General features: G+C 39.2%; 1 protein-coding gene across 7 annotated transcripts in view; it reads right to left on the reverse strand.

The window, feature by feature from the left end:
• The window catches only part of ppp1r9a (protein phosphatase 1, regulatory subunit 9A), a 61,213-nt gene that overhangs the window by 18,576 nt on the left and 14,777 nt on the right, over nt 1–27,860 (reverse strand). For 6 of the 7 annotated variants that reach the window (XM_069194760.1, XM_069194763.1, XM_069194762.1 and 3 more), the window contains exons 3-9: nt 15,719–15,851; nt 14,412–14,532; nt 10,990–11,094; nt 5,867–6,002; nt 4,677–4,754; nt 1,874–2,029; nt 1,296–1,349 (exon numbers count right to left, since the gene is read on the reverse strand). In XM_069194760.1, the coding sequence (XP_069050861.1) occupies nt 1,296–1,349; nt 1,874–2,029; nt 4,677–4,754; nt 5,867–6,002; nt 10,990–11,094; nt 14,412–14,532; nt 15,719–15,851 (783 nt within the window). The remainder of the gene's footprint in view (nt 1–1,295; nt 1,350–1,873; nt 2,030–4,676; nt 4,755–5,866; nt 6,003–10,989; nt 11,095–14,411; nt 14,533–15,718; nt 15,852–27,860) is intronic. The other variant, XM_015358079.2, reaches the window with a different exon arrangement.

The raw sequence follows: 27,860 nt of genomic DNA on the forward strand, positions 1-27,860 counted from the left end.
GAAAATAACCCACCCGCCCCAAAGGAAGATGTCAAAAAAAAAATCAGCTCGCAATGCCCTGAGCACCCAGGTTATTACTGACTTGGCATTTAAAGTAATGCTTATTTTTTTATTTGCTCTCAATTTATTTTAACTTCTTATATTTTTCACTGTGTCATTACCAAATTAATCCCTAGGTTTCAGGCTCAAAAGTTCATACCCTCAGTGCAATCAATTTTAATGTATTTCAATCCCAGGTGACAGACTGTAAAATCCAATAATGCCTCGTGTGATTGTTTTTCTAATATTTCTATTTGACCTTTTCAAAACTGTTTCTTTGACTGCTAGATGCCAAGCTGGCATATGGCATCATCACCTGCCTTTGGGAGCACATGTTCAACAGGAAAGCACCTCCATTGACTGCTGAGAGACGATGCTTTGGAGTGTAAATGTATGTTAAAGAGTGGAATAAGAATTGAACTTAATATAGCTTTATATATTGTGAATCCATATGCCTTTCAGAACCCCATTTTCTCTTAAAGACTAAAATATGTATTTGTCAATGTAGATATACTGTACTTAACTCATCACACTTTAATGTAAGCAAATCAATAAACATAAGATGTATTTAAAATATTATGAGGCATATATTTTATATTCATTTCAGTTTTTCTTAGCCATTTATGCTAAACCATTGCATTCTAAATATTGACATATTACAAAAAGCAACACTGTGTATATTTGCAAGGCAGAGGAAACAAATATCTTCTAGATACACTTATGAAATTATGTAATTCCCTTGGTGCCAGTAGGTTTTCAGAAACAAGCAATCTGTATCAATCTGGCAGTTCAACATCTGACGGGATTCTCAGGTAAACAAATTCATTATAAAAGGTTCTGTGTATAGCAAACGTTAAGTTTACTGCTTACGTTGTACAAAACACTCAAAAGGATTATTGCATGGACATGCAATATGGTAGTATCACAAACTGCTTCAATCAATACTGCTGTATTTAAGATCAACAGCATCCATTTTAAAATACATATTATGTCTTATTAATGCACAGTGACTATTTTATGAAGTTAAAAGCTCTAGGATATTATCCTAGAAGAAAAAGACCCAGTTAAATTTAATGATCAATGTGGCAATGTTTTCTCTTTTAATTCCATATTGCATCATTCTGAGATCAACAGATCTGTACTCTTTTCCAAGATCAGAGGATGGCTTAGCTTTTATGAATACAAATAAACATGTCCTTCAGTTTACTTACAAATCAAAACAGTCTACCAGATTTATTTGGAATGAAGAGTCTTACCTTGCTTTTCAGCTTCTGTATTTCTGCTTCAGTGACAGCATGTTTTATTTGTAACTGCATACATAATAAAAAACAGAATCAGTTCACTGTGGGTCAAGTAGGCTCCTAAGCTCAATCACTGACGAAGAGTCCTCATTCACAGGTAAGCATGGATGGATCTGCTGTTGTCTGAAGCCCCCGTCATGCAGAATAACTCATTGTGCATACTGTGTTTTAAACCTACAGTACAGTATATGGACTGTGTAGGTTTCTGAATTTATTGAATACATACAATATATCATTACTGTTGTTAAATATTTTGTTTCTTTTACATTCTAGTACTTTTAATATTTAAAAGTACAGTGTATGGTTCTGCATGTATAATAGTTCAAACTATAACACACACCAATTCACACTAATAGTTCTTCAGAAGTGACCACGGAGTCACCAAACAGCTCACATTATACTTTTGTGTTCCTACATCATTTAAAACCATAAACCTTAATTTTAGTGGCAAGCCAAAGCACCGTGCCAGCAAGATCAACATTTTAAAAAAAAACCAAGAACTTCAACAAGATTTTTTTAAAGTCTTCATTTACCTCACGAAATTTGTGGGAAAGTTTAGTGGCATCCATTTCAGTGGGAGAAAACATGTCCGCTGTTTCCGGTAAATCAAAAACTTCAATGGCCATGTCTCCTCCTGTTATGTCAGGGACCATATCCTCATCTTCATCATCAGTAGCATACTGCCCTGTCTGGACACAACATTGGGTGTCTGAATTAAACGCTTCAGTTCCTCCATATGTTCTTTTGACTTTTTAATGGAATGCAGAATATAACGAGTCTAAACATATTCTGCTAGTACTATCTAGATTGACTATAATACTAAACTGCTGCATATTTTATGTACCAATTAACTGGAATGCACGAAGCAATTAATTATTTAGGGTTAAATCCAACACACTTTTCACACCCACAGAAAACTTCCACACAAGCAAGCTTGGTCTGCAGTGTATGCACCAGAACTCTTTGGAGAGAGACCAGTCTACTGTACATCAGTAAAAGCTCTAAATGCAATAAAATTAGTAGCCCTCTACTATTACAAAAAGCAGCTGATTCTGCAATGCAGTGAGGCATTCAATCATTTCATGCTTTCTTGTTAACTGCTTAACAAGCACAAAGGCCTGCACTCCACAGTATAAATTATTTCCCTGTAAATAAAAGCACAGTACTGCAACATGTTCAACACTATCTCCAAATGATACAGCTCAGTACAGTAGTATCCTGTCACCCGAAGGGAAAAATAACAAAAAACTACACTCATTCTATCAATGTGAAGAAAAAAAAACAGCTTTTGATGGAAATTTTAATCGACCAATTCATTCTGTAAATGTGGAGTGCACTGGTGGAAGCAACTGTTTATCTAACAGACAAATGTATATGTACTATATGTGTATGACCGCCAACTTGTTATTTGTGACCATCTACAAGACATTTAAATATCATATACAGTACAGTCCATTTTTCGTCTTTTATCACTCCTGCATTTTTCATGATTTTAAGCAAAATTCTAGGTCATTTACAAAAAGCCAGTGCATGTGTCTCATGAGATCTGGTTCAGGCAGGAAGACAGCACAGAATAAAGACATCAAAGACACACACCTTGATATCCAGGGCCAATTTACAAGCAATGTATCGTGGTAAAATATAACTCTGCAGGCAAATCCATGTTAAAAAAATAAAATAATGACCCACTATGACTGCTGCAGTGTATACTTCACTAGACAAACCAATGAATATCTTTCTTTACCCTCATTCCCTTTTCCACTGCACTAATGCGGCACAACCACAGTTAGAAATCCTACAGAACTGTACCAATCCTACCAAATATTGACACTATATCATTACAGTTGTTAACTGAAGCTTGAAAGGTAAATTAATCCATAAGCAGGCTGTGCTTAGGTTTCTAAGGTCCACTACATCTACTGCATGCAAGAGGCACTGCTACTTCATTTTCATCATCTCACAGCTCACTAAGCACATAACACCCAATCCTGATGGACTAAGGACTGCCATGTGGCTACATTTCTACTCCCCACCAGCAGCACACACCGCAAAAAGTCCTCTGCTTTCAACAGTAGAGGTATTCAAAGGTGAATTGTTATAAAAGAGATTCATTCCATGAACTCCTGAACTAATGTGTAATCAGAGACACAGCAATCTGGATCAGATGAGAGAGAAAAAAGTACTCATACTCAGAAAACAGGGGTGATAAGGCAGCAGCCTGGAAGGTGTCCAGTAAAGTGAAATATTCCTGCAGGATAAAAGGTTTTTTTATAAGATATGTAAGGGAAAAAAGAGAAGTCATGCTTTCTTGTGAGGGATTATGTAGAACTTCAATCTTGTGTTAATTGCTTGGCTATAGTATCTTGCTGCTATTATTCCCCTTGTGCTCAGTGTGGTTGGGTTACACTCCACGCTCTCCACAAGGTCCTGCAGGTGCGATATATCTGCCTGCCCGAGCCTGATGAAGGTGAGGCATGAGGGGTGCATTGTCCTCTTGACAAGCTTATCAGGCTTCATATTACCATGTCCCGCAGGAGAGTTCTCCCAGGAGAGGACATGTTACAGACAGGCCCGGACCGCCCGCATAGGGCACTGCGAGACACGCGCCTTTCTAATGCGATCTAAAAGCAAAACCTGAGTAAATATTTCACAAAAACCCCAAAGAAGAACACATCATTGTGAGTGACAAAAATGACAAATTCTCAGATGTGAAAAAAAGATGCTTCATTTTTTTTTCTCCGACACTACAAGAAGATCATTTAGAGCACTTCATATTCCCAACTTTTTATTCACTTTTTCCAAATGGCTGGTGCGGTAAAATAAAACTGTCTCTGATGTTTCATAAAACTCTGTGGACTGAATGTTTACACTGGAAAATTATTCTATGTGCTAATACCTCTGGCATATTGAATAATAAATCTGCTTTCACCTTATGGTGTCTCTGCATTTTACCTTTCACATTACTTCTCATCTTGGAGAAAATAATTTCTTCTGCAAATCTCAGGTACTACCATGTTCATGTTTAATAATGGCCACTGCATCTGAATCACTGTATTAGCTCACACTCTGTGAAATAAATTGCAGCCACATGCACAACTATGGATCACTTTATTAAACATTTTAAATTACACACAGTAAATGCTTGAAAATATTAATTACTTATGAGAAATGGTATGCAGTTTACCATTTCTTACATTTTACTTGCCTTTGGAATTGCTTTTAAGCTGTGCCTTTAATTCCAAATTATGTTATATGAAGCTACAGTACAATACCAGGTTCACAACTACCATTAAGCAAGATGCACACAAGCACCATTATTTGGCTCTAATTACAAACCTTTATTAAGGTACAACCACTGTTATTGTTGTTCCTGTTCAAGTTGCGTTTGGACCCACGGAAACCAAGAGACCTTCTCTAAAATGTTTAACAGCGACAACAAAAAAGGAAAGCCATCATTTTGGGTAAGAAGAATATTTTGATATCATTAACATAATAACCGGGTCAAAATAAGGCCATATAGTTTTATACGAATTGAGTCAAACTGCAAAATGAACTAAACATTTTATTGAAGGCTGTTTGTCCATTCATTTGCAAACTGTCTAATTCTAGCATTGTGTGTAAAATAGATTTTACTGTGCTTATTGGGGGTGATTAACTGACAGGAACTGGTGTTATTTGTTATCACAACATCAGGTAAACTCAGTTTGCAGTTCTACTGACATGTACGCAAGTACACTTAACAATACTGTTTTCATGGCAGAACTCTTTGAAGCCAGATTCTCAATGTGTGATTAGAACCTGACAATCGCATCTCTGACACATAAGATTTTCACATTGGGTACTGCACTACCATCAGTACCAAAGGGAAACATTCTTGTTGAGTAAACCTTCAAATTCTGGCTATGAAGTACATGGGACTTTCTTTTCAAGAAAACACAATCCTTATTGATAGCCTGCAAATCACCATATAAACAGATGCTACTGTATACATGAAACAAACAGGCCACTTATCACACAGAGATTCATTTGTTTGGGTTCTTCTTCGGAACAAGAGGACGAGGAAATGGTCCACAAAACAGAAATGGTGAAGCTTGTACCAGTTTCTATGATTTCTTGTCAAAGATCTTTTAAAAAAGCCTAATCTGTGCAGTGGACCATGACCAGTTGCATTATAAGAGAACTCTTTTCCTGCTCCTAAATATTTTTTCATGTTCCTGCGAGCTTAAGAGGCGCTCATCATACTTTCACGAGTCGGCTAACAGCCTGGCAGCAGGCGCCGAACATCAAGCTCTCCCAGGAGCTCTGGATGAGTCACTTCACAGCTGCAGGAGGAAGCTGCCCCCGAACGATAACGGCCTCATCCTTCTGACTAAACAACGGAGCCGACCACAGTGAATGCAAAATAATCTACAAATTCAGAAGGAAATCTTCCATTCTTGTGTTAAAAGGCCAAAAAGCAAAAACGCTCCTTCCCGCGCCCCTGGTCAGTCCCCGCAGACTGTGGCGCACATGGGCAAGAGCCTCACCTCGTCGTCATCCGCGTCGTACTGCACGTAGTGCTGCTCCAGCATCTCCCTCTGCCTCCGCTCCTGCTCCAGCGTCTGGCTTATGAGCTGAGCGACCTCGCTGACCTGGCCGGGCTGCTCGCGCCCGATGAGGAACCTGGGAGCAGCAAGGCACGGAGATGAGCACCCTTCTGAGCGATAATGCAGATGATACAGCACATTTGATATAGAAATGTATGTACGGTATAAATGTATTGCGGGTGACAAGGTGGCACAGAATTTAGAGTTTTGGCCTCACAGCACTAGGGCCCTGGTGGGAGCGTGTGTGTCTGTGTTTGTATCCGTCTGCCCTGCTGTGCCCTGCAGTGGACTGGTGTCCTGTCCTGGTGTGACCGTGTGTGTCTGTGTTTGTATCCGTCTGTCCTCCTGTGCCCTGCAGTGCACTGGTGTCCTGTCCTGGTGTGACCGTGTGTGTCTGTGTTTGTATCCGTCTGTCCTCCTGTGCCCTGCAGTGGACTGGTGTCCTGTCCTGGTGTGACCGTGTGTGTCTGTGTTTGTATCCGTCTGTCCTGCTGTGCCCTGCAGTGGACTGGTGTCCTGTCCTGGTGTGACCGTGTGTGTCTGTGTTTGTATCCGTCTGCCCTCCTGTGCCCTGCAGTGGACTGGTGTCCTGTCCTGGTGTGACCGTGTGTGTCTGTGTTTGTATCCGTCTGTCCTCCTGTGCCCTGCAGTGGACTGGTGTCCTGTCCTGGTGTGACCGTGTGTGTCTGTGTTTGTATCCGTCTGTCCTCCTGTGCCCTGCAGTGGACTGGTGTCCTGTCCTGGTGTGACCGTGTGTGTCTGTGTTTGTATCCCTCTGTCCTGCTGTGCCCTGCAGTGGACTGGTGTCCTGTCCTGGTGTGACCGTGTGTGTCTGTGTTTGTATCCGTCTGTCCTGCTGTGCCCTGCAGTGGACTGGTGTCCTGTCCAGGGTGTGAGCGTGTGTGTCTGTGTTTGTATCCGTCTGTCCTCCTGTGCCCTGCGGTGGACTGGTGTCCTGTCCAGGGTGTGAGCGTGTGTGTCTGTGTTTGTATCCGTCTGTCCTGCTGTGCCCTGCAGTGGACTGGTGTCCTGTCCTGGTGTGACCGTGTGTGTCTGTGTTTGTATCCGTCTGTCCTCCTGTGCCCTGCAGTGGACTGGTGTCCTGTCCAGGGTGTGAGCGTGTGTGTCTGTGTTTGTATCCGTCCGTCCTGCTGTGCCCAGCAGTGGACTGGTGTCCTGTCCAGGGTGTGAGCGTGTGTGTCTGTGTTTGTATCCGTCTGTCCTGCTGTGCCCTGCAGTGGACTGGTGTCCTGTCCTGGTGTGACCGTGTGTGTCTGTGTTTGTATCCGTCTGTCCTCCTGTGCCCTGCAGTGGACTGGTGTCCTGTCCAGGGTGTGAGCGTGTGTGTCTGTGTTTGTATCCGTCTGTCCTCCTGTGCCCTGCGGTGGACTAGTGTCCTGTCCTGGGTTTTTTCCCTGACACTGCGAGTTCACATGTACAGCAGGTCAAGACACTGGTGGCTATAACCCCCAAGGTCAGACCATCACACTCAGACCTGCTCGTCAATGATGAGGGGCGGTGACAAGGGTTCTCCGGGATCATGACTGTGCCTGCCTGTAATGTCTCACTAGGTTAGAAACTCCTGGCCGTGAACCCCACTGAGCATCAGTTTGCTCATCAGCCTCCAACATACTGGTGACATATACAGGTAGGTGTTGCTCTCTGTGATAACTGGGCATAGTGGTTACTTACTGTGAATTCTTTCTTATCATCAGGCTGATGTGCAACAGACTAAGTCTCCTCACCATCTGTGTCCAATTAACTCTCTCACTAATTAGGTGCTATTCTGCTTATGCAACAGTTAACTTGACTTGATTATATCTTAAGTGTATCATTAAGAATAATCATTCATCATCAAGATCCAAAATCTGCTTTCTTTATGTTTCTAAAAACATACACTGAGTGATAGGTTTCTTTTGATTTCAGCATATTACTGTGAAGAAGAAAATGAGAAAGAAATTGTTTATAAGTGTTTCAAGATGAAATGCAGTATTTGCCACAATGTAGTTAACGTGTAATTATACAATGCAACCACCAGGAGGCATTTGCACTAAATGTCCCAAAAAGACAGAATGCTGCACTTCTACTCAGACATTTATTTTCAAGGTCATTTATTGGAGATTCGGGACATTTTTCTGAATTTATTTTAGGTAGATAAAATAGATTCAATGATCCACTATCCTCTTCAGGATCAATTTCTGATCCTACTATATCCTACAGCAAATAAAAAAGGTCATTTTTGTTACAAAAAAGCCCATAGGTTGATACACATGCTCCCTCATTTTCTTATTTTTTTATCCTGACATACTGTATTAAATATTTAAATGTGTGCTGCTACATTGTTTCCTTTGTATTAATATGTCACCATCATGAATGAACATGAAACTACTATTATATTTTAAGGTACTTCTAACACTGCATTGTGCATTATTCAAGCGGTACTTTGTGCTGGAAATAATAATGACCCCTGTGTACTATAAAAAACACACGTTGATCAATACATTGTTAAAGTTCATCCAAATTGCCTTAACTTAAAGTGGCTTCTTTGCAGGAAGGAACATTAGAGAAGAGAAAAAGTTTAGAAACCTAATTACACATACTGTACATGGGTCTTTCAACTTAATTCTTGCAAGGGAACAAACTGAATAGTGTAATTAATGCTTTCACCAGCTTGCTCGATTTAAAAACGCTCCAAATTACATGCTGCTTGGTTTGGACTTTCTAAATTTAAGCGTTTGATTAGATGGGTGATGTTCATGGCACTTGAGCAATGCATGTGGCCCCCAGTTTGACCAAAATTAGTACATCAGACAGAGACTAGTATTTCCCCAAAGCTGACACCTGAAGAAGGCTCCATGGCCGAAACGTTGTGTTCTCTTTCTTCTTTTTTTCAGCATGGAATAAACCTATTACTTGTTCCTTTGCAGCCTACGCATGCTGACGCAGCTCCCCACCTGAACTACTTTCCCCAAAGCTACAGCTAAGAAATAATCACAGACAGAAACTAAAACAGAACTATAACGCCTCATGTTAAAGTGGAAAGAGAAGAAACCCCAAACTGACAACATCAACGTTCCTTGCTAAGACCACACGTTAAATAAAAATTCTTGCTGTGTTCAAACGTTATAATTTGCCTTTGAAGTGAATGGTAATACAATCAAATACCACCAGAATTTTTGTATTAAGGTAGTAGGTATAATTCAGCTTCATTAAGAAAAGTCAGTTTCTTAAAATATGGATGCAGCAGAACACTAAAGGTGATATTTCTAAAAAATTAAATAAACTTGATTCAGAGTCATCAGCCACACTATGACAAAGTGAACGTTTATAGCTGTATGCTAATATTTATTTTTAAATTTATTTTTTTCATACTATATATATCAATAAAAGGAGCAAGCTCATTTGATGCAGAAGGCAAATCCTACTGCATCTGTTTGCCTTGCAGGAGTCCCAGTGAAACCTGAGACAGTGTTGTGGCAATCAGGCTTGAATTGCCTCATTTGCCATTCAAAACAGAAATGCCAGAAAACACACACTGTCATATTTTGGGAACATTATTTTGAAATGTCACATTAAACATTTTAATATGTTTTTGTCATCCAATTAGTCTATTCAAATAAATCTTTCAGATGTTGAGTACAGAGACATGGCAAAACATTTAACGCATTTTGAGAACACTTCTAAAAATGTCCAAGTATATAAATAAGAATATAAATTGAGAGCAGAATTCTGAATTTTCACCTTAAAAGCTTATTTTAAAGTCACAGTCACTTGGCATCAAGTATGTTTTTGACCTTTCTGTAACAGCTGAGTCTGCTATAGCAGATTTATGATACACAACTTGTAATATGTTGTAACGAAGGCACAGATCCCAATATAAGACCATAAGCCATTTGGCAGATCTTGTTTGATTAGTTGCTAGTAGCTTAGAGATCTAAGAATTCCATCAAACAAGGGCCTGATGTTGATTTACATATAAAACAACAACAGAACTCAAAAGATTTCTGTTTCTGCTTCTTTAAAATGTAACCCAGCGCAACAACTGACCCGGAAAATTACTGTCACATCAATGAATTTATCAGAAGAGGGTTTCCCTTCATTACTTCTGCCCTAGAAATACTAAAATTCCACAAAGCCATTACGCAGAAGTTGTTTAGACAGGAGAAAAATTACATACAGTACATCTGACACTAAGTTTCTAGGTCAGGTAGTTTTTCCAGACAGAATGACTACAGGAGGAATGAGTTGCTGAATAAGAAATCTCTCAGAAAGACACTGTTGCAAGCTGAAAAGGGCAGAAGACACACCTCTTATTTACTCATCTGAAGCAATCTGTGCCTTTTAACATGTATTTTTCAATCTCCTGCTGCAAGGCAGCAGTCTAATAAAGATGCGTTCTGACCCTCAACATCTTAGAAATGTTGGCTCTTTCTTTCTATCGCAAATAAGACTCGCTTAGCTTACAAAGTGTAGTGAGAAAGATATGGCTTTCTGCAACATACAGACCATAGAAAAAGAAACAGGTGTTAAAGATATTATTTTAGTAGCTAACATATGGAAATTTTAAATATTTAATAAATTAATTTCAAGTATTAAATAAGTTAATTAATCATACATTGGACTGGACAAATGTACACAGTGATGTTGTAGTCACCAGAAAGAAGACTATTTACACAAGTTCCTTCAGATCTAAGAATCTTCTTTTTAATAATATGATACTTTCTGGTAAAGAAAAGTAGTATAATGCAAGATAATCACTCTCAAAACAGTGGAGTATCAAAAAGAGTAGCATAGCAGGAATGTTTCAGGGCTCATGACTCCTGGGTTGTGAGTTCAGTTCCACCATGAATGAGGTACTTTACCCGAGCTGCTCCAGTCCATCCAGCTGTAGAAATGCACACCAGCATTGCAAGGGGCAATCACTGCAATGTACAGGCAGTCCCTCCTGTCCACTCTGGCACAATGCGCAGAGGTGGGTCAGGTATGAAACTACCTACCTCCTGTAGCCTTGCCAAATGGAATCACACTATCTTACACCCCTGGAGGCAGCACGGTCTCCTCACCTGACAACGCCTTCTGTGTTTCTCAGGACAGTGGCTGCGAAGTTCTGAGTAACTCCCACCAGGCTTATGGAATCCACTTCCACTATCTGGTCATTAACCTTGATCCTTGGAGAAAAGTGGGTTAGAAAACATGGTCATTAAAGTGTTTCATTCAAATGTTAAATACTGTCAGGAAACCACATTTACAGTATATATTATTCAGAACATTAAAATCAATATAGAACTCATGAGATATGATTAGTGTATTTTAATTATAAAAAATAAGAAAGAAAAACAATTCTCTTGATGCACAAATTCAAACATAATAAAAGAAGTTACACAGGCTTTGGCTTAACAAAATATTAGGTTAATATCTGCATTTACAATATTTTTACAGTATATACTGTATGGCTATATTTTACATATTCTGTATTCTACATCTTCTAAAGGAGTTAAACATTTGGCAACACTTTTTCCTTTACTTTGTAAACCATATCGAACCAACTTCAGGGCAATCAGTACAGTATATTAAGGTTTATTTCACCACAATACTTAAGCTATAGACAAGAGGTTCCCGGACCTGGTCCTTGGTTTTCATCTTATTCAGCACAACTCCTTGCACTCCAATTATTGGCTTACTGTAACTGAAGAAGTGCAGCAGCTTTGCTGCTGATCCAAACAAACCTATAAAACCTTCAGGACTGGGAGCCTGGGAACCTCTGCTTTAGACTTAATGGAAGTCGTTAATTTCTGGTAATGTTAGCACTCAAATGTTCAATCATATATCAGATAACATTTGATAACAGAGTTTGCAATGAAAGTTTCCAAGTACAGGTTAACCCTCCATCGTGTCCAGATAAGCACACTGCAAATAGAGGGCAGGGACACTTTGCTTTTATCCGTCTTGTTTCTCACACCACGTCATCACTGTGGTCCATCTCTTGGCATCCATGACAACACACTTGCTCTTGCTCGCTGCCATCCGAACCACCCTGCGTCCGTCTGTCTCCAGTCCCTCTGCTCCTCCTGTACCCCCCCCGACCTGACCTCTCTGCCCCCCACCTCCGGGGCCGCTCATTCCCTGCCTTACAGTGCTGGACTGCGCTGGACTGCACTACTGTCCAGCTCGGTCCCTGCCCGCCCCCTGGCGTCTCCTCAAGGCTCATCTGCTCAGGCTGCGCCTCTGATCTCTCGCACCCTGCCATGAGCTTTAACCACTGGCCGCTACTGCAATCTGCACAGTGATCAAAGAATGAACAAAAACCCTACCGGAGACCATGACGATGGTTTCTCGGTTAATCGTGTTTTTTATCGCCGGACGGACACTGTTTACACCCTGTTCTCTTTCTGCAAAGCCCCTTCTACATGCGTCTCCCTCACTGTTCTATTTTTTTTTCATTTGCATTTAGACTTTTTGTTTTCTCCTGTATTTGAATGATTTCTAATTTGTACTCAATAAGGGCATCTGCTGAGCACATCATAACAAAAGTAACAACACATCATTCCTACAGTCCATTGTTTTGGGTCCATCATCAAACCCCACCATCACTCACTTTGTGGAAGATTAAATCTAATAGAACTCATGTTGCTCCTTCTGCCAAGCAAGTTAAAGTCAGATTTGTATTTCCAATTGCTCATGCTAAACCATGTTTTTACAACTATTGAATGTACATGTACTGTATAACTGGTAGGCGTTACGACTAAATGACATTCTTTGAACATTCTTCCATTTAACTGCCATCTCTTGTGGCTGAGAGCCAGTGAAGTCAAGTCAATTAATGTTGTTTAAGTCAGTCAACATCAAGTGTTGGCAGACTAGTGCCAAAGAGACAGAGAAATCAATTTCAAAGCCTTCTTGTAAGGAAAAGAAGTAGCTTGCTCAAGATGAAGACAGGCTTTCGGTCAACAAAAGAAATTAGGGCATTTGTCTGCCTGTCAACAAACTGCTGAACCGTGTATGTATTTCTGTGAACACAATACAAAGAACTAATAATGAGACACTTTTTTCAGACAAACCTCCTAAAGCAGCTACTCCTAATGAAATCCCTTAGCAACAAGGGTTCTCAGGTTTTTAAATAGGAGTTGCTATGTACTGAAATGAGGTCACAATTCTTATTTTTATGTTCAATTTGTTTATTGTTTTTTTCAGGACTGGCAAAGAATATGATCTGACATGGTACCATACACAAAAATGGACAATTGTGAACCATCATCATGGCATGACACACCTGTACCTACACAAACTGTACACATCCAACAATACAAATCTGATTTTTAAATCCCTCAAAGAAAACAATGTTAAAGTGAGGCATAACCATATTGTCATAATAGTGTAAGCAGTATGGTTTTATAGTATTTTGGAAGGATCTGCCGTTTCGTACACACAGCCCTACATAGAAATAGTGGGTAAAACATCATTGCCCTATATTTTGGGCAGAAATAGAGGTCCTGAGCAAATAGCCTACAGCTACTGCCTCTCATTATAGTACCATTCCTTTCCTGCTATCTGTTATTAATTCCAACAGTATCCTCAACTAGCTACAAATACTCAGACCTCGGTTTCACAATTAGTGGACATCTTGTGGAATTGACCACAAACAGTATTTAAAACAGTTAATCTCACAAATGTAGTGAATCCAGTGAACATCCTGTAGCCTCTCTGTATATGACTGTGGATAATGAGTCTAAAGAAGCGAGAAATGTATTACTGAAGCAACAAAGGAACTAATTCACAGAGCCACATTTTTACTATGTTATCTATTCGCACACATCTCTGCAGTGCCCTTAAGATATTCCAAATGTTCCTTCTAGTGACAAGGCCTCTTCTTATGATGTTTTCACATTATACCACCACCACACTCTCAATCTGTAACCTTCTCCTTCTGCCCTACATAACATAACCGTCTCCACACTAATCTCACAGCCCCAGGACCATGTTCAACACTGCAACATTTCTGTAGAGGCGGACCCTTCTTTTTCAAACACAGCCCAGTCTAGAGGCTTTCCTCCTGTACTTGAATCCACCAAAGATTTAAAAACACAACAAGAGGAAATTGTGTCTAGGTATTAAACACAATAGACATGACCATGGTTTCCTTAGACTTTCCTTGCAGTTTCTCCACTTCTCTCCTCACACCAGATCCTGTGGAGAATCTCTGTATCGCCCCTTCTCCCCTAGCCTGAGCCACACATTCATTCTGTGACTCTAAACCTCCGTTTTTGTCCTCGAGTTCCTTTTTACTTGCTCACGACATCCTCCTGCCCGTGGACACCGGTTATTTCTTTTACCACTACTCTCATTGGTCTGCAATCCTTTTCCGTCCTTACCCTTCTGCTCCATGTCTGTACTTCTACATTCACCCTCTCTCCCTGTCCTGTTCTTAACCAACATTTCTCTGTCTGCGGGACAGGAAACTGATCCCAGACTCCCACTAGCCCTTTACCTGCCATCTTTCTGAGCAGCTCCGCCCTCGATGACTGTTTTCACAAAGATACCCAGCTTCTCCAGGCCGGCATCGGCTCCCACTCCCATCCCGATGATACTGATTCCGAGGCCATCCTCATCTGAGCAGAAAGAACAGGGTTTAGTCCACAGGAGGAGCAGTGTTTTTGTGTGTCCCCAAAGTACAAAACCACACAGCACACACAAAGCAATTCTGCATCCTAGCCAGCAGCCATATCACCCTGCAACTCACAACTGGCAACCCACTGAAGCTCAGCAGTGTGAGCCTGGTCAGTACCTGGATGGGAGACCTCCTGGGAAAAACTAAGGTTGCTGCTGGAAGAGGTGTTAGTGGGGCCAGCAGGGGGCGCTCACCCTGTGGTCCACGTGGGTCCTAATGCCCCAGTATAGTGATGGGGACACTATACTGTAAACAGGTGCCGTCCTTCGGATGAGACGTAAAACCGAGGTCTTGACTCTCTGTGGTCATTAAAAAAATCCCAGGGCGTTTCTCGAAAAGAGTAGGGGTGTACCCCGGTGTCCTGGCCAAATTTCCCATTGGCCCTTACCAATCATGGCCTCCTAATAATCCCCATCTATGAATTGGCTTCATTACTCTCTGCTCTCCTCCCCACTAATAGCTGATGTGTGGTGAGCGTTCTGGCGCGCTATGGCTGCCGTCGCATCATCCAGGTGGGGCTGCACACTGGTGGTGGTGGAGGGGATCCCCATTACCTGTAAAGCGCTTTGAGTGGAGTGTCCAGAAAAGCGCTATATAAGTGTAAGCAATTATTATTATTATTATTATTATTATTATTATCCCCGTGAAGACCCCAATAATAAAACAACATAAAAAAAGAAAGATAGGGCAACCGCTAAATGAGAACCTAGTGCAGGAAACTGGATTATTTAGTCTGGTCCTACAGTAGGTGTAGAAAGCTGAATATTAAAAATCAGTGTGGGCCACTGTGCATTTTCTTAATATTGTTTCACCAATATGCAGTATTATGCTACACATACAGTATATATACTAATCACTTCACAAATCTTTTTTTTTAATTATATGTTTAAAAGAAAGACAAGAGAGTAAGGAGAGAGGTTTGCAGGGGTGAAATAATTAAACTGAATCATAAAGAAAAAGTAAATCTTGCAGTAAACTTCCAGTAATTTGACAACTTTTGCTATGTACTGCTATAGCATAAATGTACCTATCCGTGGTTTTGCCTTTAATTTGTCTTAAAGACCCTTTTTCCTGTAAAAAATGTGAATGGCAGGCATGAGCAATCTGTATTCCTGGGCTTTGTATACCTTTTTCAAGGTCGACAGGGAAGAGGTCCAACTTCTCCACCCGTTTTTCCAGCTCGTATTCTGCTGAGGCAGCTACTGGGTCCACTTCGTCATTTCTCCTGTCGTAGTCTTCATTGGAATAGGTTTTGAACACCTGGAAGCATGAAAAACTGTCAGAATGAAAAACTGAAATTTTGTATAGGGTTATAGATCATAACCTTCTTTTATGTCTTGAACAATCATGCTGATGTGAAACAGCAGTTTTTATTTGTCTGTTACCATGTGCAGTAAGAAAGAGCTTTAACAAAATATAAAAATATTAATCACAGCAAATGATTCAAAATGTAAATGTGAAAGTGTGAATTATCCACAGTAAATGTAGTCACTGATTTGAAAAGACCTTCTTTAATCATATAGAAGATTCATATCTTGGCTCAATCTGTCAGTCCCTGCTGACTGCTGTGTTATGTGTTCATAAGAGTTTCAGTGGCTGTAGCCCAGCCCAGCCCTGTGTTTAAGCAACCTATTCTTGATTATCTCCCTTGTTTTTGCTCACACCACATGTAAAAAGACCTGTCCTTAAGGAACAAACCTTGAACTTGCATTTAACTAGAAGCCCATACAGTAAAACAAAACAAAATTACAGTGAAATGTAATTTAAACGTAAGTACTTAAGGACCTGTTGAATTACTCCTGGAAAAGTCTTTAAGTAAAAGCACACAAATATTAAGAGTTTCTGACCTTTCATTACAATAAATTCAACAACGATATCTGTTCCTTCCACTAGAAGCAAATAATGACTCAGCATGGGATTGCCTGCAACAGGGTCACCACACTGCTCATCTCTACAAAAACAAGCAGTCATTAATAAAAATGATTTCCTGCTCACTCTAGTGTGAAGAGCTGTCATCTACTGTAGTCACTGATGGCTCTTCAGACAGGCGCCTGGAACGACTGAAATGTCATCAGTAAAAAAATGTGCTGCAATGACATCCTGTCCTTGGTTTGTGCTACTGGTATGAGTAAGTGAATATAATCCACCAGCAACTGCAAACAGCGCACTTGACACAGAGAACCTTTTACATCTTGAGCACTCTCATGTGGGCGGCATGGCATAGCTTGGTCACAACTCTGGAGACTAAGATGTGATGCTGGACCGGTTTTCCTCCTGTGTAATTTCTGGTTGTGCTGTCTATGTCTTTGTTCGATTTCTCCAGGCACTTCAGTTTCCCCCACCTGCTAAACATGTGCTGGCTATGTTAATTATCATCTCTGTAAGCTGCCCTTTTGGGTGCCCTGCAATAGACTAGCATCTTAGGCAGAGTGTTGTCCCACCTGGCCTCATTCTTTTGGGATAGGATGCAGGTTCTCACAATCCTTTTCCAGAAATATGCTGCTTTCTGATAACAAATAAAACATAGAACTAACATGGCATTTCTCTGACATTATGGCATGATGCAGAAACTTCACGAGACCCTAATTTATATAAAAGGAGTTTGCCTTTACCAGCTGAGACTCTTACAAGGCCCCAGTGAAAGTGAAATTTACCTGCTACAAAACTAAAAGTCAAACAGTGATCTTAATGCGTGCAGATGCTTTGACAAGAGCATTAAAAAACTGACACAGCAATATGTTGTTGCTCAAAAGCAAAGACTCATGTGACTTCCTCTTTGCCAAAAAAAGACAAGTAAAGACCTCAAATGCCCCCCCTTACAGCCAGAGGATTACAGGAAGTCATGGACAAAGTCGAGTTCTCATTTCCCACAGAGGCAGCCTTCTAATCTGTCAGTCGCTCAGCCCACAGACGAGACACTGGAATGTCCCTGAGACAGAGCTACACTGGCACCACAGAAGAAGGGACCACAAATGATAAAAGCTGCCATCAGCAAACATAACTTTATTACCATTCACAGCTTAAGACGCATAATACGCCGCATACAATTCCTTACTTTGCGTCTGCCTTTTCCCAAATTCCAAAATATACAGGTTGTTATCAGAAAAGACGTGTCTGGGAATTCAGAGCACAAGAACTGTGACATATACAGGACTGAAAAACAGAAGAAGAAAGTGGCACAGACTCGCAGAGACCCACACAAATGGCATAGAACAGCTCACTCTGTCAGCACGTCATTTAAAAGGACGTATGGTACATAACACCTCACACAGTTTGTGCTAGTGTCTGTTGATATGTTACTGGATTACCGCACAGGTGTCTCATAGCCATTCTGCAGAGCCCGTTATTTACTAGGTTTCCGTTTCAAAAACCCTAAACCTTCCTTTAAATAATACAGTGAAGGAAACAAATCGAGGTGTGGCTGGGGTGTGTCAAGCAAGGAACTGTGTACTCGATTGTGCACCTTAACCTTGTTTACAGGTCTGTTGATGCACAGCTCAACAGTAGAGCCCATTAATGAGGCGGAAGGCAGCCAGTAAGCAGCTAATCCAATAGTAGCATGACAGATGATCTGCTGTGCACGGCAACAGCTTAGTGTGCAGCACACGTTCCACAACCATGTAGTTTATTGGCTCAAGGCTTAGCTTTCCACTTTGTGCAGAACTCCTCAATTTCACCCAAACAGCAGTCTAATAAGCATGACCTCCAATCACATGAATCTCTTGAAAACATTTGCAAAAGTGTTTGTCTCTCTCACGCACTACAGAACATTACCACAACAAACAAATGCCACAAAGGAACAGCCTGAGCAAATGTTAAGGAATATATGCTCCAGAGAACAAACAACCTTTAATAAAACAAAAGAATATTCCAAGAATATCAATAAAGAGTAATACTTGTTAATAACTGTGTACTAGTTTTTTAAGGAAAAGACACACAGTTATTTCCATAATACACAATAGTTATGCCACTAAGGCTGTTGGCTGTAACCAAAATCAACACTGCACTGAATAATTAAATTTCCTTATGAAAAAAGTATTTTTTTTTCCTTTTTAGCTGAACAAATGGCATAATGAACTTCTGTCTGAATGTGTCATACGAGGGGGCTTTGTTTTGCTTAGCAACTGCTGAGTGTCTTTCTAGAGGTTTAAAAAAAGAAAGAAAAATAAATATTACAGTTCATTCTCTGAAGGTTGAGTTAGATGGTCTTTAAAGATCTCTACAGCACTTAAAGAATAAATCCCACAGGAAAACCTATAGATTAAGACAGCAATATTGTGCTACTGTCTGTTTTAGCTTATGCAATTCACATTTTTCCCAGGACTTTCTCTAGCTCTGTGCTGTGACATTTTAAATTCCTTCACAGCTTGCTAAGAAAGTTACTTAGCATTTACCAGCTTTTTCTTCCAGTTTTTATACGCAACATTTTTTACACTGAATATCTTTGCAATTACTACCACCACCTTCACAATTCTTTAAAATCCTGATACAGCTACAAAACACCACAGAAACTTGTCCGTGTAAGCCTAAACAACACTTAATTTGGTGGAAAATATAGGGACAATTCATTAGCTTCCAGTATCCAGAAATCACATACAACATAGAATCTCCTTGAGGGTCATTCTAGTACTTTACTGATCTTTTATACTGTAGTTCAATCAGTGTGAACAATTGCACCATCATCTTCACTGAAGAGATTAGGTCGACACCTTGGACAAGAGGGTAAAGCACTTGTTTTTGTAGATGTTTCTATGAAATTCAGAACTATTAAATATAAACATCAGAGAACTATCAGCACTATCAGAGTAGCTTCTTTACAGAGCTAAAAAAATACTAAAACACAAAGCCACTGATCAAAGCCAGTTACTTTATTAACTTTCTACTGTACATCAACCTCAGTAGCAGGAATTTCAAAGCATCATTATGAATATTTTCATATCTAACCCAGATTTCAGGATCTCAGGAGAATGTCTGATCTCGATTTGAGTTTGTTTTACTCAACTAGGGTAAAACCCAACAAAACACATGCACACATATACTGGAAGAAAAAGCTCTGAAGAAAATAAAAAAAATCACTGAAGATGAGTACTAATGAAAAAAGTGTACACAAGAGATTCTAAGCAACAAGACAATTTCTATTGAATCGTTCTGTACAAACTGTTTAGGGTATTCTTCGTTATTATGTTGCCGTCCAAATTCTTAATAGTACTGTATAAGGTGAGTTGTGTAAAACATTGTCCAACCTAGAATCTAGACTAGATTCTATTGTATTTTAAAGAATTTATAAAAAAAAACATCAAAGTAACAGGTTTAAACTTATTTTATACAGTTCATTCTGCAAGCACGTGAGTGGTTATACAGTTATACTATCCAGGTGGCACATTTTCACTGCTCATACTTTGAAGTAGGTGTGTATCAGATAGTTCAGTCGCATATTGAGGTTCATACTAACATTCCCTCACAAAAAGTAGTGATAATACTAGCTATGATATTAATCTGTTCAGCACTGTTTGAGCTATGCCTATTAAAACAGGAAACCAAGATTCATGACTGAAAGCCTTAGAAGACAAGATCAGACAATGAGCTGCATTAGACATGTTGCTCAACGCTGCTGTACGTACATGAGGAGGTTAAGAAGAACTTGCACTTTTATCTAAATGGTTCCCAAAGTGCTTCACATATAGTTTGGAACTCACCTCATTTACCGCTGAAGTACAGCCCCTACTTGGCACAGTCGCCATTGTGCACCTGCAGCCCAACTACAACACTCAGGTGGAGAAAAGGTAAAGCATTTCACAAACTGAATTAAGAGAGAAAGTTAGGGAGCTCATAAGAGCACACCTGCTCTTACGAACAGTGCCATGAGATCCTTACTGACCTACTCATCTCATTTGAAGGACAACACCTCCTACAGCACAGTATCCCCTATCATTATACTGGTGCAGTGGTTTGGAAATGTTTGTTCAGAGGCAAGAGCGCCACCTGCTGGTCTACTAACACCACTTAAAGCTGCAACCCGTTTTTCTTCAGAGGTCTCCTATCTCTGGTATAGTACTTATGCAGATACTAGACATCCTTGAGCAGCTGATGTGCTCTGTGAAAATCAGGATTTCTTCTGCCACAGGTTATTTTTCAATTCCACAATTACAATTGCAATAATGTCAAAACAGGTGCAATTCGCTTTCAGAAAGTTCAAAACCATGTCAAAGGTCAATTTCAATGGAAGCCCTATTGCACTAGTCTATCTGAATGGAAACCCTGTTAAAATACAGATTAAACCCTAAAAAAAACTTTTCAAATAGTATTCTCTATTGTGATGATCAGTTTATTGTTTCAGAAATATGTATAATTTCACTCAGCCAAAGTCTTTCATAGCAATGCACTAGACCCTTCTCCTCTCTCTGATGTCTGCGTTCACAAATGGCAATTCACAACACAATAGGATGTTCTCATCTCATAAGATTTACTTCTCATTTGACAATTTAAGGCAGTAATATAACAGCAGTCCTAAAATCTCAAATAGCTGCCCTAATATAACAAACAATCCTCCTTTGTTTTTTTTTATCATTTGTAAGATAATTTACATTTTAGCTACGTTGGTCTGGAACAATGTACACTGACATTCCAGAGAATGGTTTTACAAAAGTGGAACGTTTATGCACTTGCAGCTCCTCCGAATGTACTGCACAACAGCTCAGGGGAAAGACAAAGGCTGTGTCTGTGTCTGTGTCTGCTGCAGAAAGCACCGCATGGCTCCTCACCACGGCCAGCTACTGCTGTTCGTATTAAAAACCACTTTGGGCTTGCTGTGCCCGAGACTGGAGTACCCTAGCATAAAACAAACGCCACCTTTTACTTCAGACTTCAGACAACTGAAATGCCTAATGACTAGACCCCAGTTTGTATCAAGAAACCATTTGATGCTGCTGAATCTTTAAAAATTTAGCATCCTCTAAAAACTGAAAGGTGTCAAGGTTAAAATGAATAAGCACTGTTGCAACTAGGCAATCGGGGGTACAATCACTTCCTGTAAACACTTTCAAGTCTGATTTTAACACACAGATAAAAAGATACTTCATAAAATATTCTACAAGTAGGGCACCTTTCAAACAAAGCCTAGGAGTGTAAAGACAATTCCAATAACTCAGTCAGGTTCGACTAAAGTCTGGGATAATAATGCATTGACCCTTTATACAGGACTGAACTGCTGGTCAAAACAGAGGTATTGTGATAGCTGTTTTAAAGCCTGAAATGGTCCTGTATTTTCTGAGACAAGTGAACATTTTTAGTTATGACATAAAAACATCAATAGAGAGAAGGATATTTTCTGGTCCAATAACCAGAAATAAGGAGTCACAAATGACAAACAACAGTGTTAAACATGGTTAAAGGAGAAAGACGCACATAAGCACCAAATAAATAAGGAGTGGTATTCAGTTTTAATAGGTACAGCACACTGCATATAGACATATATTTATAAAATATATTATAAGAAGAATTCCCAAGTTCGCAGAGCTCCCAGCATATTAACCTTTAGCTTCACTTATCAATTACTGTACCTGATACATCTGAAATACTGTCAGCTTGTTAGTCATGCATATGCAGTATTCAGATACAAACAAGCTTCAGGCAAAGAATGACAGCACTGGCAAGCACGTTTTGTTGATTTCGTTGACTCTGTAGGATGCTTATCTGCCTAAGAACGCGTCCCCAAATCCTAGTAGCACATGACAACTTGATGTCATGACCCCTGCCTACAACACAGCCCACAGGATATAAAAAATCCAAAGGGAGGCTATTGAAAGGGGAATGAACACTTACTTGCTTTGCGGCACATGGCTGTAATTAAGCCCCTTCAAGTTTTACATTAATACAGTATAGAAGTAAGATAAGAATGGGCATTTCATTCCATCCTGGATGCACTGTTTAAAATTAAATATTATCAGGAAAGGTGTAATAGTTTTAATAGAAGGTTATGTATTTTATGCTAAGTTACTGTGACAACTCAATCAAAGAGATCTGATTAAGCTGAGTTAAAAATCACAACAAATTCATTCACTGCTTGTCCCCATCACTCTCTAAACAATTATTCGGAGCTTGCTGACACTCCACCTTAGTAGTGGAGAATGAGCATGGAACACTCCCTGTTATATGAAGTAGAAATGACCCTGTCCGTTTCATTTAATTAGACACTTACAGTACTTTAGAAACTACAGGCAAAATAGGCCAAACCACTTTACCTCATGGACAGTAAATGGCTGAATGCCTAAATATCCATAAACTGGTGAATGCAATACAAAGTATAAACTGCAAGATTTTAGAGGACCTCTTTAACTTTATTAAGGGCAGTACCAGTGTCCCTTAGTGGCACAGATGGCCTGGGTTTGTGATCAACAGTATCAATGGCAAACGCATATTTAACCCAAACCATCTCATTGTGAATAGGCCAGGGGAACACAAACAGTTAAAATTAATTATGGAAACACATTTGATTCTCTTGTGACTCCTAACGCCACACTGTACTTATTAAAAATCCGAGCACTTACAGTATGGCTAGCCTTCCTCCATTGCCCTACACTCATGTGATCTGGGTAGAGCTCTACAACAGAGACCCTGTATTCACTACGCTCCTAGGAAACCACTCCTTCCAGTAGCAGTAATACAACATTTTCTGTACCCTTGGCTATTTGCAGTAATTCATATGTTATTCATCTTTTTAAAGCCCTTTTTCTTGAATATTGTATATTTTAATACAAGCCAGTCTGATCTTGAAAAAAACTGCTATAAAAGAGCTCTCAGAAGGTATGAAGTTATCAGTCATGACAACTGTGTCCTTTTCTGCTTTCAAAGCTTCATAGTTTTTCTCATTTTATTGCTGCCAATTCTGCGTTAACAACTGAATCGGGAGCTAAAATGAGGCCTTGAAGCATTATCCCGGATCTTATTCCTCTATCCCTATTCAGGATTTGATTCTCAGCTCTTTGTCCATCTGTTATAATATTCTCTGAAATCTGGTTTTTGCCTGTAGGCCTGAAATCTACTGTCACTCCAGTGTCACGAAAAACTGGTCAGGATGACTAAGTAATTAACTACCATCCTATTTCCAATTTGTCTTTCCTCACAAACATTCTGAAATGGGTGGTGGTATCAAACCTTTTCAGGCAAGGTTTAGACAGAGAGAGTGCTTAGTCAGCCATTGTTAAGGTAGTTAAAGATTTGCTAACAGATCCTGACTTGTTGTCACTTTGATATCCTTTTACTTCCCGATCTAAGGGCAACCTTTGGTACCATCAATGATTCAACTGGCACATAATAAATAAAAAGATTTGCTTCAACAAACAAGCCCCATCAGATTCATCCATATTATACACAATTTTACAACTCTACAATGTCTGAAAGTAAATGCACATATATAGAAAAACTATACTGGAATATCTGGAATGGGGTGAGAGGGGACTAATAAATGTTCCTTAAACAGTTGCATTTGACATGCTGAAATATCCGAGAACACATTCATGCTTTCAAGCTTCAGAAATCCTTACTCTGTACTGTACGCTTATTTTGTAAAGTCTATTTAAAAGAGGCATATTGGACAGCAGACTACACATCCAGGGTCTCTAGAATATGTGTACAGTATATCCAGGAAACAGTAAGTTTATTTTAGCGCAGTTGATGGAAAATAATTACATAAAATGAGCGTTTTTGCATCTTCATTTCTAGGCCGTGACCGTGCACACCTGTAATGTTGCAGATCATCTTTTCAGAGCTCATCAGCAAAAGAGGAGACTGAACTTAATTTGATGTGAAATGGCTACTTTGACTTTACCTTGTTCAAGGACATAACATAGTCTAGTATAATATAATTCACCAGTGGGATTTACAGACGTCTGTGCAGTCACCTTTCAGCATTAGCATTAAACAAAACACCAGAAAAGTCCTCACTCTTAGCCCTCTATATATTTGGACTAGTAGCACTCCCAAGTTCAACCGGCAGAACTTCATAAATCATACAATACTTTTATTTTTGGAAGTACCTATTTTTCTTAGGCTGGGTAGTAAGTAAGGAATTAGCACGGGGTTCTTCTGCAATTTTAATCTGACGGTCACTGTAGGACTGATAAGAAGTCCAACACAGCAAGCAAGAAACAGCTAATGCTTCGATAATGTTTTCTATTAATATTTTATAAGATTGCAATCTTTGGGTAAGGAATAAATTAAATACATTTGTCACTTCAACTAGTATTGGGGATATTAAATGTTATTTTCCTGCAAGTTAAAAATGCTAATCTTTCTTTGCAAATGATTCTTAATGGGTTACCTAACTAGCCATATGCTGATCAACAGATTGTTAATCAAGCACAAAGTCTGCACTAGTTTTTTTTTCCATTGTCTCGACTGCAAGAAAAGTTCACGTGCAGAGCAAAGTACAGTGTTGCTAATTAGTCTTTGACTGACATTACATTAAAAGGCCTATTATTAGCATTCATTCATAAGCCTAATTCATAAGGTTTGGTGGAAAAGTAAAAAAAAAACTCCAGACTCTCAAAAAAACTTTCCAATTTACTGTATGGGTGACAAAATCTGATAATGTGTAATTATTAATTTAGGTAATTACTAGCAATATTAGAGAAAGCCATGCCAAGTACATCAAAACATCCAACAGAACCAAACTATAATATGCAGTAGTATAAATTCACACAAGGAATGAATCCAGTTTTCATCTCTAGAAGCAGTGAATAAGAAGATGAAACACTGCCATCAGAAATACGTCTTGTTCTCCTCCTGGTCTTAAAATGTATAAAGTTATTAATGACATAACACTGAAACAAGTCTCTAAAAATGTCATCATCCATCATAACCTCTGTCTCTATTTCAGCCCAGGTAAATAAGGTTGTACAGTATAAGGTTTCTGGTAGAACCACAATTATTTTTTACAGAAGCAGTTCAATTTTTGAATCTTTATTTAACCACTGATACAACTTGTCAGAGTTATCCTCATATAATCCCCATTCAAGATTCATAATCCTGAAAGCTTCTAATGTTACCTAATGTCTCATGCCAAAGGAAGAAGGTTTTTTTTTAATGTTACAGTATATTTGTATTCTAAATGCTCAAACTAATATTGACATGAAATAAATAAGGCTCGAGAGTTCTCCTCTTTGAAGGCCCTTGATGTCAGCATTACATCTCATAGAAGCTCCTACTGAACATTTGTTCACTGCTTTTGAAATGGCTGTCCACTGTTCAAAATTCAAGGACTCCTTACTTGTCAAATTACATTACTGGGCCTGCAGCAGCTTCTGGTTTTTCTTCCAGCCTTAGTAGTTGATTAAACAATTAACCCGATTCTTTCCTTAGTCAGACATTTTTCCTTAACGTCTTTCGCCATTGATTTCTCAGAAAATAAATCACCTCGTTAAAGGCACAGCTAGGTCAGTCGGAGCCTGCTTTGAAGTAGTAGAATTTTGCTGTTAAATAATTAGAACAGCTACAGTACAGTATGTTACATAGAGCTTAGACAGACCAAAAATCAGAAGAGACTAGACCGTCCAAGAACTGGGTTAGAGTGCCCCGTTATAGCACAATGGAGCAAAGAAAAAAAAATCACAAAGTAAGTTCAAACTGAATTCAGTGTTTGACTTGGAACATAATGCAGGCACAGTTCAGACTGATAAAAAGCTGTCAGATCATGCAAAGACTTCAAAAGCAAACAGGATTCTGAGCTCTCATCTTTGAGATAAAGGCTCTTATGCAGTACTGGACCTGAATGTGTTAAGAACCTGATGGCCGTATTTTACTCTACCTGAAGTTTTGCTTTAATAATTTGGAAGTCCATTTAAAACAACATAGTAATATGTTGAAAGAGAGCTTGTGTTTTCTCTCTGGTTGTCTGTGGTAATTGAGGGTGTACCCGTATGCGAACAGTGGCTCAGAGATAAAGGAAATGAAGTGTTCCTGACAGATTAGATGGGTTGATAAAAACAGCTCTGGATTGCAGATGACACTACACTGACAAGTGGATTAGTGTCAAACTAACAGCAAGAATTCAGACTTTGGTTTGGATTCAATTGTATCTCCGAGTTCCATTTTATACCCCCAAAACAGAAAAGCAATTATTTCTCAGAGAGCAGCCAACTGAGCTCAATGTTCTGTGTAAAGACCATCCAAAATAAAATGGTCTGTCTCTACTGGTTTGAAGTAATTTTATTCTTCTTGCAAATGAAACGATAAAGCAGCCAAATTAAAGTTCACAAAATAACTCGATGGCTGTAAAAACAAAGAACAGAAGAACATATGAAAACAGGCACAGGTGGATAAACCAATTAAACAATGAAATGGAATTATTTTCTATGACAACTTTCGTAAAAGATGTTTCAAAGTGTTTCACAACTAAACGACACAAAAAACGAAAAGAAAATCTGAAAAAAAGCCCCAAAACAGTAACAATACAGTATTACAGAAACTAATCAGAAAATCCATCTGACAGGTCTTCAAAAATGACGGCTATGTGTCACCTCAGGACTTCGCTATGTCAACAGTCCACTGAACTTTTGCAACAGAAACTGCTGGACTGCACTGTAGCTCTGCCTCTACTCAGGAACCATTCTGCCAATGAAACAATGAGGGAAGTGAAAACTGAATGAAGTCAGCAGAAATTCAGCCTATATCTATGGCACAGATATTTGAAATACTGCAAGAAATTCTGAATGAATCTGGATCAGGCCTTACAGGAATAAGCAAACAAGTAAGAGGCCTTTATGTTTTGGTGCAGCTTGTTTGGATACAGATTTTCATTTGACAGAGAAAACAAAGCACATGAGCTTAATAATTTGACCATAGAAAAACACATACAGTAGTGTACTTGATTAATCAATCTTATCACTGTCTCTTACAAGCATTGTAAAAGAAATAGGATGATGAAAATATATTTGGGAAGATACTGTACTAAGGCCAAGCACTTTGAGAACCTCCTGGCTTCCATGGGCTGAAGCCACAATGAACTAGAAAATCAGAAAGAGAATTCAAGTGAAAAATAAAACCTCAAATGATTACCACTACTTAGTAATTGAGTACTTATACTGTGTGTAAATGCTAGGAGTATTAGAAATAAAATGCATGAGACTGAATCTACTACATTAGTAGATAATTATAATGCCGGGTTGAGCTAGAATCACAGAAATACTAAAGTATACCATACAATTAAATTAAAATATTGAATACAGTATATAAATCGCAATATAATATGCAATATGTAAAAAGTAGTTGCAT

The sequence above is a fragment of the Lepisosteus oculatus genome, chromosome 10, assembly GCF_040954835.1.
Source record: "Lepisosteus oculatus isolate fLepOcu1 chromosome 10, fLepOcu1.hap2, whole genome shotgun sequence".
Lineage (NCBI taxonomy): Eukaryota > Metazoa > Chordata > Actinopteri > Semionotiformes > Lepisosteidae > Lepisosteus > Lepisosteus oculatus.